A 15,368-nucleotide genomic window follows, 5' to 3' on the forward strand; every position below is an offset into this window, starting at 1 on the left:
GTTTATATCTCCGTCCCGAAGAGAAACTGATCTCTTTAGTTTCCAAACCAGGGGCCCGGAGCCATTTTTCTTGAGAAGAAAACAAGATCTGGCGTTCTTTTGAATGAGCCAAAAGTAGCCGTCCTGATGTTTGGGGGAAAAAATCAGTGAGAGACGAACGCACAGCTTCAAATTATTTGATTTAAAAGATCAATTAATATTACAATATATATATAAAATTATAAACATTTTTATATACATATATTTAATAAATGCGTGTGTTTTATATTATATACAGATATCTAGTTAATAAAATTATTTGTTCAATTGATTTTATAATTGGATAATTTTAATGTTATAATAAATTATAATTTAATTTATCATAAGCAAATATTATAATTAAATTGTTTAATATAAATGTATATTGATAAATGTAATAAAATCAGTAATTATATATTTTAAGTATAGATATAAATGTGAATATTTCATTTATAATAATGATGAATATTTACGTTAATTTCATTAATATAAAATATTATTATTTTATTTATGGGACAATAAAAATATTTCAATTAGGTAACTATATATCTAAGCATGTATTTGTCAAATTGATTAAAAAATATATATATATATATATATATATATATATATATATATATATATATATATATATATATATATATATATATATATATATATATATATATATATATAAAGCTTTTAACGCACGTATAGACAGTCGCATCTCATTCGTCAGTGATGGGACATCTGTGCCTGGATGAGCTGTTTTTAAGGTCACTGCGGCCCAAACGTGTGGCGCGGAGCCGGACTCGCTCTAAACCGCGCAGATGGATGAAGACCTCGGCCAGATTGTCTTATGCCTCCTTATAAACCGCGACGGTCTGGGAGCTTCTTTGAGCAGTCTCCACTTGATTTGTGACTTTTGTGTGTTTGCGAACCTCTAACCTTTGACCTTTGTCCTTTATCCTTTAACCTCACCTAACCAGTTCTTTCCGAAGCTAACCGTGACTTTGTCTCTAGCTGGAGCTAAACCAGCTAATTCTGCTGCCCTGATACTAACGCCCCTAACTCCTAAAATATACATAAACTACTCTAAACCAGGAATATTTTGCCTGCTTGTGGAAACCACGTCGACTGTGAGCCTCAAAACGCACGTGTAGCGTCAATTTTTCAGCGCGAGATTCGCTCATTCCTGTTGTGTTTTTCTGTTAGGAAAGGGCTAAATTCTGTTAGGAATCCTCTTATTTACACTCGGTTTATTGTATTTTGTTAGTCAAGGCACAGTGTTATTCAAGTAATTATTTTAATTCCATATAAATTTTATTTTTCTTTACTGTACAGCCTAGCCAAGTGAAATTGAAGCAATAAAATAAAAATAAAACAATAAATATTTGTAAATATTGATATAGAAATTATATGAATTAATTATATGCTATATGAATTAATTGTTGACTTTAATTATTTTAAGTATCAGTTATATTAAATAATGAATGGATTAATGAATTAATTATTAGTATATAATTTACGCAGTTTATTAATATTATTTTAAAAGTTGCAAATTAAGTTAAGAATTGAGAAAATACAACAAACTATATTAAAACGTCTAATTTTATTTAAAACGAAAAAAGTATTATTATTATATATTGTTGATATATAGATAATATAATGTAGTCATTAGTATGAAAACTACAGTACATGAAAACTCTTATTTACACTTTTATTGTATTTTGTTAATCAAGGCACAGAATTATTCTAAAAATATTTTAATTCTATTTAAATTTATTTTATATAATTTATATTATTAATTAATTGTTTTTAATGTGCAATTTAGGAAGAGTAATTAAGCAGTATTATTTTTCATTGATGTGCATTCTAGCAAAATAATAAAGTAAAAATAAAACGTTACAATTAATAATGTACTATATTAATTAATAATTGATTAATTATTTTAATTGTATTTATATCAATAAATTTTTGTACACCATATGTACAATTTTATTTATAATTTTAGTATGTTATAAATTTAGTTTTTAATTTATGTAATACAGTATTTTTATTATTATGGAAATTGCAAAATGAACTTAAAAATACAAATAAAGCAATGTATAAAAATGTATCAGTTTCGTTTTATTTCAAATTAAAGTTTATTATAGGATTTATGAAAAAATAATTCTAGATTTGCTGTTAGGACGGTCATTAGTATAAACTGAAGTAAATAGCAGATGGAAGCTCTTTTATCTTTCTCTGTTGGTCGAGGCACGCTGTTATTTCCAGGCCTGATGTAAGCAGTAAAACAGGAATACTGTGTAAACGTGCGCTTGAGGAGTTCATATGAGGCAGGCAAAATATCCTTCATGCTCAGCGATGACCTTCATGCTGCTGCTGGACAAAGAGCTCAGCGAGAGACATGATTCCAGCACTCGTGATAGTGAAGAAATACAGAGACAGTGCTGCACTGTGAGCCTTCAACACAGGAACATATCAGTTTACTTACGAATAGTACTCTACTGTATTCACTATACTCAGTAGTCTAGTAGTTAAAGGATTAGTTCGCCCAAAAATTAAAATTCTGTCATTAATTACTCACCCTCATGTTGATTCAAACCCATAAGTCCTTCGTTCATCTTTGGAACACAAATTAAGATATTTTACGAGAGCTCTCTGACCCTCCATAGACAGCAAGGATCCTGACACGATCAAGGTCCAGAAACGTAGCAGGAGATCGTTAAAATAATCCATGTGACATCAGGGGTTCAACTGTAACTTTACGAAGCTACGAGAATACTTTTTGTGCGCAAAGAAAACAAAAACTACTTTATTCAGCAATTCGTATCCTCCGCGTCACTCTATAGTGCCATTTTGGACAGCATCACATATGTAAACAACTTATGCAACGTATGTACGTGGATACGTTGTTTACGTTCAGATCGAAGCGTAAATGATGTAAACAGCATATCCGCGTACGGTGCTGCTGACACAGAACAGCATACATTGTTTACATATGTGATACTCTCCAAAATGGCGTTATTTTTGTTTTCTTTGCACACAAAAAGTATTCTCGTAGCTTCGTAAAATTATGGTTGAATTTATGTTCTTAAGATGAACGGAGGTCTTACAGGTTTGGAACGACATCAGGCTGAGTAATTAATGACAGAATTTTCATTTTTGGGTGAACCATCCCTTTAATGCGAACCATTACTGGATATCTAAAAAATTAAATAAAAATATCTAATAATAAAATAAATAAAACTAAAAGATATATATATATATATATATATATATATATATATATATATATATATATATATATATATATATATATATATATATATATATATATATATATATATATATATATATATATATATATATATATATATATATATAATAGCGTATTATATGAATTCATAATTTTAGTTTACATTTTTATACTTATTATTTTTTTACATTTATTTAAATGAATATTTATAAATCATATGAATATTTATCAATTTATTCTATTTATAAACAATTTACTGCTTTTAAATATTTATAAAGAAATTATAATTATTATTATAAAATTATAATTATCGTCAACTACTTCATTTAAAAAAAAAAATTCTTTAGCGTCATTAACCTTCATATTATCTTTTTTCATTTTGTTTTTATACTTATTATTATTTTTACATTTATTTATATTAATATTTAGTATGTATCAATTTACTGCTTTATTGCTATACTGCTTTTAAATATTTATAAAGAAATTACTATTTTTAATATTAAATTCTAATTATCGTCAACTACTTCATTTTTAATTAAATAAAATTCAAATTATCGTCAACTACATAATTTTTTTTTTTGTAATTCAAGTTTTATTGTTTTCATCTGGTACATGACAATATCACACAAAACACAGATTACAGATTTATATAAATACTGCTTGTAAGGCCAGAATATATACAGTGGCTGAAATAAACAGCGATAGATGGAATACTAAATAGAAAAAAAAAAAAAAATATATATATATATATATATATATATATATATATATATATATATATATATATATATATATATATATATATAAAACTACAAATATATAACTATTTTTTAAATATATATATTTTTATATTTTTAGCGTCATTAGCATTTTACAGACTGATCAGATTGTTTAGGAAGTGGAAATAGGAGAAAGATGAAGCTCCGCGTCCAGCACTGGAAGGTCTTTAACCTCTACTAAATCTGTGGTGGTGGTGATGATGATGATCTCAAACTAAACTAACCAGTACATGAGGAGACTCATAACCTGGCCTCACATTAACCGTCAACTAAACTGATGTGTGTTTCGTTTTGTGTCTTTTTCCAGAGAGTACTCCCATCCGAGGTAAGACATCACTATAAACACAACTAACCTTAAGCTAACCACTAACTAATGACTCCAGAGCAGCTCAGACGGGACCGGCTCTTCTCCTCCTCTTCTTCCAGCTTTCATTCTGTGTCCGTGTGTGTGTTTGTGTCTGTGTGTGTGTGTGTGTGTGTGTGTGTGTGTGTGTGTGTGTGTGTGTGTGTGTTTTTGTGTGTGTTTGTGTCTGTGTGTGTGTTTAATGTCAGTGTTGGGAGTCAGACAGGTGTCGGGTTGCTGTTTACCTTCGTCTGTGACATTTGCGCTCGGCCGCACAGTTCACGCTAATGACAACGCTGCTTTTCTCTCAGTCCTGATCTCATCTCATCTCATCTCCAATGCTAACGTTACACAAACGAAAGCAATAGTTCGTCAAATTCAGCTACACTTTCCTGCTCAGATGTGTGGTTTGGAGGTGATATCAGGACTGATGTTCGGAGGAGTCGCTCCTGATCTAGATCCATGTTCATGTCATTATATCTGCAGACTATCTGATGTTCAATATCTAACTTCAATAAAGTGCCTTTTTTCACAGCGAGCAGGTAGGTGCACATCAAACATTTGATTTGACATTAATATTGTGGGTGAACGAAGGGTTAACAACTACACTTCAAATGTTAATTATCTCAATAACAATTTTGCACTGCTTTTAATTTTGTATTGTCTTTTTCTTTGTTCAGATGTTGGTCAATTTTGTATGTTTACTGGTGCCTACATTGATTGAGATTGTTTACATTCATCTAAATTAGTTGATTTAGTTAGCGATATCATAAACATTGCGATACGTGTCATGATTCAGTATGCACTGCAGTATAATCATTGGATCGCAAGTGAATGCGATTATATATTATATATTTTTTACATTTTCTATATTTTGTATTATCAATCAGAATAAAACAAATTTTTGATAGATACTTTTGTTAGTACTTTAGTACAGCAGCTAGAAAAGTGTCCAGCCTAAAAGCTCTTTCTTAGATTACACACACCAACGTGCGTATTTATAATGCAAAAACGCAGCACATTAATCATTTTGCTGCTCACTAAACTGAACGTGACTTATAACGCAACATTTGCATAATGGGATTAGTGATCCAAGACAGAGCTCTCGCCCAGGGCGGCTTCTGCATACTCAGGCCCGGTCTGGGCTAAATGTGCCGGAGCAGGACAGTTACGCTGCGCTTTCGGGCTACATTACAGCATGCGCGCTCTGATTGGTTAGCGACTCAGTCGCATGTTTGCATGTGCTGTGTAAACGTTATCTTAACTCGTGTCGGTTTGGTCTGCTTGAGTTTTGACCTGTGCACTAAATGACAGTCAGCGCAGCCCGTTCGATGTGTGCACGCGTCATTGGCGTTTTTATGCGAGCGCTACAAGCCAACAGATGGAAGATGACAACAATTGCATTACGTATCGCCCCCGCGATGATGCTCTCGCATTTAATGACCTTGGTGTGTGTCAGTACACAAACACACGAGTCCTGCAGTCATTGCACACCAGCTTTTTGAAGCAAAATTCCCTTTTTTGCAAATTTTTTCACATTCCCTTTTTGCATATATTTAGAGGTTTGTTTGACATAAAATATGAATAAGAAATATAGGAGAGGATCCATTTAGAATAAAAAAGTTATTGAAAACTACACATTATACACCATATGCTGCCAGCTTTAGTTTAAACAGTAAAATATAAAGTAAAATATTGTAGTATGTTGACATTTCAAAAATACCTTGAGTATCTTTTTTTTAAGTATTTTTTTAATTTGATTTCCGGTTTTAAAAAAAATAAATTACAAAATTAATAATACATAAAACAAGAAGTCATTGGAACAACATTGCATTAGATATTTAATCTTGTTTTCATAAATTATATCTTGATTTAAGTATGCAGCATCATATATTAACACTTATTTTCTTATATTATATCTTGATTATATGTGTATTGAAGAAGCAATTTATAAACACGCCCCTTTAATATCTTATGCAAAAAAAATTGTAAATTTTTGCAATATAGTTGCATCTAAAATAAAACTGTTATTTGGGCATATTTAATTCAGTTTCATTTGATGTTGTCTTAACTTTTGGTGAATCAGTCTAAAAAATATATAATTATTTCTGGGTCATTAGTTGCACTGAAAAATGGAGGGTCAACTAAAAGTGCATTGCATTGCGGGATGCAGTATATCCTCCATTGTGCTGTGCAAATCTAGCAGCCATCTGGATACAAAAAAGTATGCATACTAAATTGTGCGAGCAGCCCAAGTCTTCACCTCTCTCTCCTAATCAGTTCCACCCGTTCAGGAAAAGAAAAAACAAACAAGAATATGGTCGATTCCACAAACAAATCAATCATGCCCTGGCATCACCCACTAATTGAATTAGCCAAATGGGACTGTAGGTGCTGGAAAAAGTGTGTGTGAGTTGAAGATGGTCAGGTTCCTTTTGGTTGAGAGCTGTTACCGAGCCTAATCAAGCATGCCGAGAGCCGTCACGTGCACACGGCCTCTAATAGACAGCTGCATGGTAGCGCTGGTCATGGTTCACGGCTCCCCTCGCCTCCACACCTGGCTGCCACGCTCCACACCCCAGCAGAGCTGCCTCCTGACACGGCCTCCACTTAACAGACAGCCCGGCCTGTTTTCCCCCATGATGCGGGATCGGATGGATGACGGGAGATGACAAGACTTCATCTCCCGAGGCCATCGCTAAAGCCCGAACCGGTCACAGGTCAACGGTTACCCCGTGTCCATCAGTCACGAGCGCGAGCCAACTCCGGCTGTTCGTGACAAAAACACTTAATGGCCAGTTTAAAGGACACGGGTCGCATTGACACCGAAGCAGTGGAGAATTCCCAAAAAGAGCTTTCCGCAATCTGTGACTAGTTGGATTTGCCAGAAGACGTCTTTTTACTTTTTTAGCCAGTTTTACTAAACAGGGCAAATTAGCGCGAGAGCGCAATTCCAAAACAGCGCCGATGGGCATGGGATTTTCTGCGGGTGATTTACTAACAATGCGCAAATTAAAGAACACAGATGCAACATCTCATTTACATATTGACCAACACAATATACCAAGGGCAGCGCAAATTAGCGTAATCGCAAATAAAGAAATAAAGAAGCCACAGTATGTTGAAAAGAACCGGAGGCCAAAAAATGAAGGGTTGCAATAGGTTTTGATAGAGCTGGTATTGCGTGACTCCTGGTTGAGGGTTCCAAGACATCTTTTATTTCCTGAAGCAAATTAAAAATAACATGGCTTGGCAAACGATATGTTCGAATAATGTGTTCTTCTGGCATTCAAAATAAATTAATTCATATGGAAATATCCTTTCCCTTCTACCACACGCTCTCTGTTCTCTGCGGTGCCTCCTCCTAGCAACAATAATTGCAGCCATTTCAAGCGCAAAATAGTTAAAGACATGCTTTTTGGGGGGGGCATTAAATATTGGTGCAAATACCAGTAATTTGACGAGTGCAAACTTTAGTAAATCTCATTGCGTGATTCATTTGACTACTCTCCTCCCATGAATTTTGCATCTGAAAGGGAGACTCCTACAAATGCATATTCAATAAGGTCAGACACAAATATAACTGTCCACGCCTTTTCAGCACTAATGCATCACTGCGCGTCTTTAGTAAATCCTGACAGTACAATTTTAACACCAAAAGACGGTTTGCACTGGCGCAAGCTGTTAGTAAAACTGGCTCTAGGTCATCAATAGACTGTAGAGCTAAAAACAGAATGGCTGTCACTCACCAGGACATTACACATCCTTATTTGATTATGCTAATTTGGCTGCACCAAAAAACTCCACCAAATTCTGTAGATTTCCACCCCCCTAAATTGGCTTACACACAGTACACTCAGAAAGCATTTGAATCCGCTAATGTATTCGTTATTGTTCAGCTTCAGATAATAGTTCATAGCTAGAGGGCTCATGTCAGCTAGCTTGGTTGCGTCTTGGCACGGATATTCAGAAAATGACTTCCACTTGCCTTTTATCATAAAGGGTATTGTGCGGTGTTATGACTCTTTGAGCTTGACACTATTGGTTAAAGTAAGATAACAGCTTGTTTTGTTGCTAGCAGTGCCGCTAACGGAAGGCTACACCGGCAGCCTCAAAAACTCAATGGGCAAGATGAATAATGGAAATTCTAAGTGTAATTATACATAAAAGATAATAATTGAAAACATTCTCGGGCTGAGCGAAAGGGAGATTTGAGGGAAAAGTGAGGGGGATCAAAGACGTTTTCTGACAACATAGTCAGGGAATGATTTTGTTTTTTCTGCTGTTGTTGTTAAATACCCCTTTTGCTTGGTGAGTTTGGGACTACTTGGGAGAAAAGCACAAAATTGGATGCTAATAAAGGCTAGGACAGTAAAGGTATGCAGAAACCTTAATGTTTATGCTAACTTTTCTTCTCTGTACCAATGAATATTAAAAACAAAGATAGATTTGAGAAAGACTAGGAACACTGTCATTCCCTTTCCAGATTATAGATTCTCAGTGAGTTTATCCAAACCCAAGTGGAAACGGGGATGGGGGAAAAAAACACAGCTGCAAATATGTAATGAAGTCAGTGGGGAATCGTCAGTCGGCTGAATAGCAAGCAGGAGTACCCAAAATAGTCCGGTTTAGGCAGGAAGGAGCTCTGAGAAAATTTGCTTGCTTTGGAGCCGCTGGGAATTAATTTGTGTTTAATGAATTTGGATATGCTGTGTTCCTTGCTAAGATTTCCTCAATGACATTACTCAATCATTAGCTAACTGTTCATAGAAAAGGGCATCGCAACCCCAGCAAAGACGGGGAGAATTCAGAGCTCCCCGAGAGCTCGGCGTACCACTGTGGCATGGTTTATTTATCAGCCCCTGCTCCAATAACATTAAAATTCGTGCCTGTTTTCTGCAGTCGGAGGCTCCAGAATCGACGGGAGAAGGAGTCCGAATGCCTGGTGGAGATTTCCACCAGATTTTCCGTCGGCGTCATGTAGCACAGGTTGCTCACGAGCGGTTCCCGTTCGGCTGCGCACCTGAGGAGACTTTAGAATGCTCTCCAAGCCCACCTGCTGTCGCCCGGCTGCCCGCTGCGCCAATGTGTACATCAAACGATCTGTGTACGAACGCACACACTCTAGAAACCACCTTCCATTTCTGTCTCTCCCTGCCACGCCTCTAAACTCCCTGATCCCATCATGCTGTTGATCCGCCACGAGCAGGTGTGAGTCATCGACCCAGAAGCCAGAATCTCGTTGGCACACAGAATGTTCCACAGGATGCAGACTGTGCGCTTAAACCGCAGCGTGAGTCCCTGCTGTTGATGTCCCACCGCCGCATGTGGCAGTAGCCGAAGGTTGATGTCTTCGTTCAGCCAGAATGAATGTCTCTCCAGGAGAGAGGGCCGTATTGATGCTACCTGTCGAAATGCAGCGGTAGAGTACTGAAAGACAGATAAAGAAGTGTTGGGGTGGGGTGGCTTAGTGGGTAAAGCACCAGTGGTAATGGAACAGTTGTTGGATCCAAAAACTTAGCATTCCTAGTCACCTCAATCGCAGTTGCACAGGTGGTACATTTAGGCCTAAATTCTGCTGCTTTTGCTTCAAGGAACTCTGTTGTCGCAATGCATCACAGGAACCATGGGAAAGTGCATTTAATGCTGTTAAGAGCCCTCAAAACAATTGATCACATATAGTATAATATAATGATAATGTTGCTTGGCTGAAATGTTTTCACAGGCAGTTGAAATAAATCTCAGAAAATTAGTCCCTGTTGGTAACTGCAGCTTTATAGTTTGCAAAAATCACACTTACCCATCTCCGGCCTTCAAAAGTACAGCGAAAAATGCAATAGTTGCTAACTTCCTGAAGCTGCAATCACCCATGCTGTTAAAAGCGCTCAAAACATATGATCACATGTAGTGTAATGAAATGTTGCTTGCAAAAATGTTTTAGAAATTGGGTTGTTGAGTTGGTTTTGGTTATATATCCTCAGAAAACTAGCCACTGTTGGTAACTACAGCATTTTGGTGGCGATACTTGACAGCCCTCAAAAGTACAGCTAGAAATACAGGAAGGCTTACTTTCTGTTGCTACTCATTGAACTTAACCCCTTCTTCAAACCCTATGACCCTAACCCCTATAGGCCTTAGCCCTAGTCCTTACCATTTGAGTCAGACCTTTAGAAAGTTTTGATAAACTTCTCAAACTACATGTGTTTTGGCATACGTGGCAATGACCTTGGTTATGACCCAACCCTGCGGCATAATATGGAGGAATATCTAGTTTTTATCATGCACTGCAAATAGCCGTTCTCACTCCTGCGGTATGCACTGACATGAGTATTACTACAGCTCTTGGGGGACCGAAAGAAATAATTCATGCCGTGGGATTTAAGTGTTGTGCTAAGCTTCAGCCCTGTGCAGCACATTTCGACATGAACTAATGGATGTTCAGCTCACAGCTCACTCTTGACCCTCACCAACTTTCCCCCCTTTGGGACCGACAGTGGTTTATCTCCTTCGACTCCACACCCTGATACTTCCCGGCACGCTGATTGATGCGATCCAGCACTCCTGCGAACACCATAACATTGCTGCTAGTTCTTTTCCGTTTGCGTTTGACGGGATGCATTCAGACATATTTAGATCAGTCTAATTTTTCTTGCCTTGAGTGTGGAACTGCTCAGATTCAACACAGTGAGTTAGCGTTAAAAGCCGAAGTTGGCTTTGAAACGGGAAAGGCCTTTGAGCAATTTATGAGGATATGATGTTGCACCAAACATACAAAATAAAATGGTTTCTGACAGTCTCGTTACTTTCAAACTTCTAATAGTTTGCTGTCTTCTGCCTCTCCCTCTCTTTTTTTTCTCTCTGTCTTTCATCCCTTTCTTTGGGATGTATATTTTTTTTTGCTCTCCCAGGTGCTCTGCAGATAGAAAACACTGAGGAAACCGACCAGGGGAAGTACGAGTGTGTGGCGTCTAACGTGGAAGGCGTCCGATATTCTTCCCCTGCCAACCTGTATGTGCGAGGTAGGGAGCAACCTGGCCGTGGAGCCCATCGAAAACAACCAATTAGAGATGCACGACTGGTCACATGACCTGTTGTATATAAACTAATAGTCTTTACTAAAGAACATATTGCAGTAACAAAATATGCTCATTTTCGATACTTAATGGATAGTTTACAGTCTTCTCTTTGATGGGCGGAAACTTGGGTCGTACAGGTATGTTGTCTTATCAAGTTTTCAGGTTGAAGAGGATGATGGTAAGTCTTGATTTTGATTGGCCGATGCAATAAACCAATCAAAATGCTAATCTCATTCCCTCCAAAAAGGTAAAAAGGTAAATTGTTGCAACGTAAACGATATGCTTGTTGCTTATCACAAGTGTATACATACAAAATGTAACATGCTAACAAGCAATTGCTAAATCTAAATAATTACTTATCTGTCTTGGTTCAGTGATTATTATTATAATGGAACGACTGTTTTAAGGCATTGCATTAGCACAGATGACTCTTGCCGCTAACCTTAAGAGGAGCTGAATCTCTAGGTTGATGATTTTAATAAATCGAGGCAGATGCATTTTGCGCATGTATTATTTATTTAATGCATATTAAAAAAAGACAGCGTATGGGATGGGTTTTACCCGCTGTGTACCAAATAACTTTGTTCCGGATAAATTATTCACCGGCCATTATAAAATAGGTCAGAGAGTTGTCTTTTCATTATTATAGTTATTATTGTTCTCCCACTAGACAAGATGCAGACGCTCCATCTCAAAACGATGGATACAGTTTCAATGAAATTTCTGTCATTTACTAACGTCAATCCAAACCAGTCTGAATTTTGTTCTTCAGTAGAATGCTAATGATGAGATTTCAACCTGAGACTTTATTTACTTTCATTGAATGGACAAAAAATATCTTCTTTTGCGTTCTACAGAGGAACAAATAAAGGTTTGGATCAACATAGAATGATCACTTTGAGGTGAATAATTCATTTATTAATTCATTTACAAATTATAAATGCATAGTTGCGGCTATATATTTTTAATTGTGATTATCATAAATGATAAATGATTGACTGTTGGTGTGTTTTAGCAGTTACCACCAGTTTATTAAAGAAATAATCCACAAGAGGCCTTACTTTACAGTGACATTACCATGGTAAGGCTATTTTAGGCACATTATGCCTTATAGCACCTCTTAACCATGGTAAAGTCAGTCTAAAACTATGACCTCATGTGGATTATTGCTATTTTACTCTGTATTGAAGTATTTTAGTCATACAATTTTAAGAGACTTTAGATGTTCAGTTACATTTGATCTGATGTCTAGTGACATTTCAGTAATTGGCCGACTGGAGATTTCTGAAATCCATTCAAATTACCACAGTGATAATTAATTCAACATAGGTATGCTAATGTCTCACTGATTATGCGCATACTGCATTAAGACAGCATCCCGTCTCCTTTTGTTTTGTTTTCAAAGCTTAATCATGGGTACAATCAAATGTTTTCTGTTCTAGAGTTAACGGCACTTAAAATTAGCAGCTACGATGGAGGAAACAACTCAGCCATTTATACGAGCGAAACTGCATTTATGTGTCGCATAATAGCGCGATGCCTTTAGAATCGGTTGTCTTGATTGTAGCTGCTAACTTTAATGCTAATTATGTGGGTTTTTATTTGTACGGTCGGTTTGATTTGGTTTGCACTTTGGGTTGTTTCATTGATTTCTGTTTTTGTGTCTTTGTTTTGTTTCTGTAATTAAAGCCGCAGCGGCAGCTCTTCAGGTGGCTAAAGACCTTGTAATTTTACATTGTTATAACATGCTTGAATAGACGCCAGTGGCCGAACGCAACCACTGGGGAGAATCAAACTGTTTGGGTCAAAGCAGGTTAACGCGGCAGACATGTCGCGTGTCACGCAAGAAATAATCAGGCGACATCAGTCAGAGAAAATGTAGCAGCTAAAAGCCTTGAGGTGGCCTTTTTTACTCTCTCTGTGTTTCCCCTATTTTTCTCTTCTCCTCATGTCATTGTGTTCTGCATCAACCCCTTTACATCCCTCAGAGCTTCGAGAAGGTTGGTGTGTTTTTTCTTTTCACTTTTTTTAACCCACATTAAAAACGCAAAATCAACATGTATTAAAACCTTAACCTTGACTGATCTATTGGAAGGATCATTGGCGATTCGGAGTTTAAAATTAAGTTGCTAAATAACTTTTAAATTCTGAGAGATTTGATTTAATTGCATAAACTAGTAGTAACTAACCCGCTAATTCGGGTTCGTTTTCCTTTTTACGTTTAAGTTTGCATTGTGGGGCCTTTTCTCGTTTGCATCCTTCAGTATTGCTTTTGCCCAAAGAAAATGCTTATGTTGTCATGGAAATCTCGCATTTGAAAGTAAACCACGGCCTGATGCATGATGGGAGAATGTAACTGCGCTTGCATGCCTCGAGACGCAATTCCTTTGGCTGTCGTGCTTTGTTGCATTCCTGTGTTTTCGTGAGTTTTATTATTTTCTTTGTTTTTGTCCAAAACGAGAGTTCGAGCCTTTGTTGGCGACTCATTCAGTCCGTTCCTTGTGTTGTGGTGTTTGTGTGATGTGCACCCTTAATTTTTTTCATTTTCGACTCCTTTTCCATTCTAGTTTTTGGTTTGTTAGATGTGGTTTGTGTTTCTGTGCTCTGTCATCTCTTGTAGGCTCTTTCTGCAGACAGTTTTCCCGCCATCTTCTCAATTACAAAGCCGTTCTTGCACACAAAAGCTTGCAAATTCACTTCTGCTAATTAGTTTTTTGTGCCACATGGATCATTGGCAGATATAATGATCTCTGCACTTCATGTGGCCCCCCCAGAAAACAGGCTTTATTTCACAGCCGCAACAAGCTAGCGATATTTCCTCGTGATGACTGACTGCCTCTTGCCCTTTTGCAGTCTGCAGGCTCAATCAAATCAGGATTTATCATCCGCTTGAGTCCTCGTTGCCAGCGTACATCTGAAGCGCTTCTTACATCACAGCTACGTGCCGTATTAAAACCCCCAAATTGGACCAGAACAAAAAGCGGGTGCTTTGTTTGGGAGTCTCTCTATGCTAATCCTTCGCTAATGCAGCTGAGCACAGTAATTGCACGCCTGTTTCATATGCATATCGAAGTCCCGTCGGCCTTTTGGCTTTAGGTAATTTAGCTTTACGTGTTGGTTGCATGCAGAGCTTTAGCAGCCGCTACAATATTTGCCATTTTTATGCTCATCCACACACTTTTGAGGAGATTTTCAGGAACTTGTTTTATAAGTGAAAATATCTAAACATACGTTTTAAAAAATTACTTCAGAACAAAAAGTGTGTACATTCAAAACTCTGTATTAGACAAAAATTTATGTCTTAAAATTTAAAATTATTTTTAAAAAATTTTCTTATTCAATTGGCAAAAAATAAGATTATTAGATTAATAATATCTCCAAGTTTACATTCAACTCTTAATTTAAATTAAAATTTGATTTTAAATGAAATATAAATATCTTAGGTTTTTTTTCTTGTGCCTTTGCAAGAAATTACATTTTATCTTACCCCATTTAAACAAAAATGAAATTTTATTAGTTTAATATTATGTCTTAGTTTAATTTAACTCATTTTTTAATTTAAATGTTTGTTTAAATTTCAACTACTTTTTTGTCTAAATAGCATAATTTTATCTTGACCTATCTAAAGCATAAATAAAGCATATATAATTTTATTTATTTATTTATTTTATTTTTTTACTATTCTTTAGTGGTTGCAATTCATTAATTGTGCTTTTATGTAGCTGTAGAACAATAAATCAGGCGGAAAGCTCACATTTAGTCCGATAAGTTTGTCCAATCGTGCGGACATCTCATCGCTCTCCCCAGTGTAGTGATGTTTCAGATGGCCGTTTGTCTGTCTGTCAGGGATAATGACATAGAACAAGAGCCTCTGCTTCACTTGGCTAATGCTAACGTGTTGCCGGCTATCT

General features: G+C 36.3%; 1 protein-coding gene across 24 annotated transcripts in view; it reads left to right on the forward strand.

Moving 5' to 3' along the window:
- ptprsa (protein tyrosine phosphatase receptor type Sa) overlaps positions 1–15,368 on the forward strand; it is a 216,584-nt gene that overhangs the window by 131,926 nt on the left and 69,290 nt on the right. For 12 of the 24 annotated variants that reach the window (XM_058760412.1, XM_058760423.1, XM_058760417.1 and 9 more), the window contains 3 exons: positions 4,346–4,363; positions 11,290–11,400; positions 13,446–13,457. In XM_058760412.1, the coding sequence (XP_058616395.1) occupies positions 4,346–4,363; positions 11,290–11,400; positions 13,446–13,457 (141 nt within the window). The remainder of the gene's footprint in view (positions 1–4,345; positions 4,364–11,289; positions 11,401–13,445; positions 13,458–15,368) is intronic. The other 12 variants (XM_058760421.1, XM_058760431.1, XM_058760430.1 and 9 more) reach the window with 3 other exon arrangements.

Source organism: Onychostoma macrolepis, chromosome 22 (assembly GCF_012432095.1).
Source record: "Onychostoma macrolepis isolate SWU-2019 chromosome 22, ASM1243209v1, whole genome shotgun sequence".
NCBI lineage: Eukaryota > Metazoa > Chordata > Actinopteri > Cypriniformes > Cyprinidae > Onychostoma > Onychostoma macrolepis.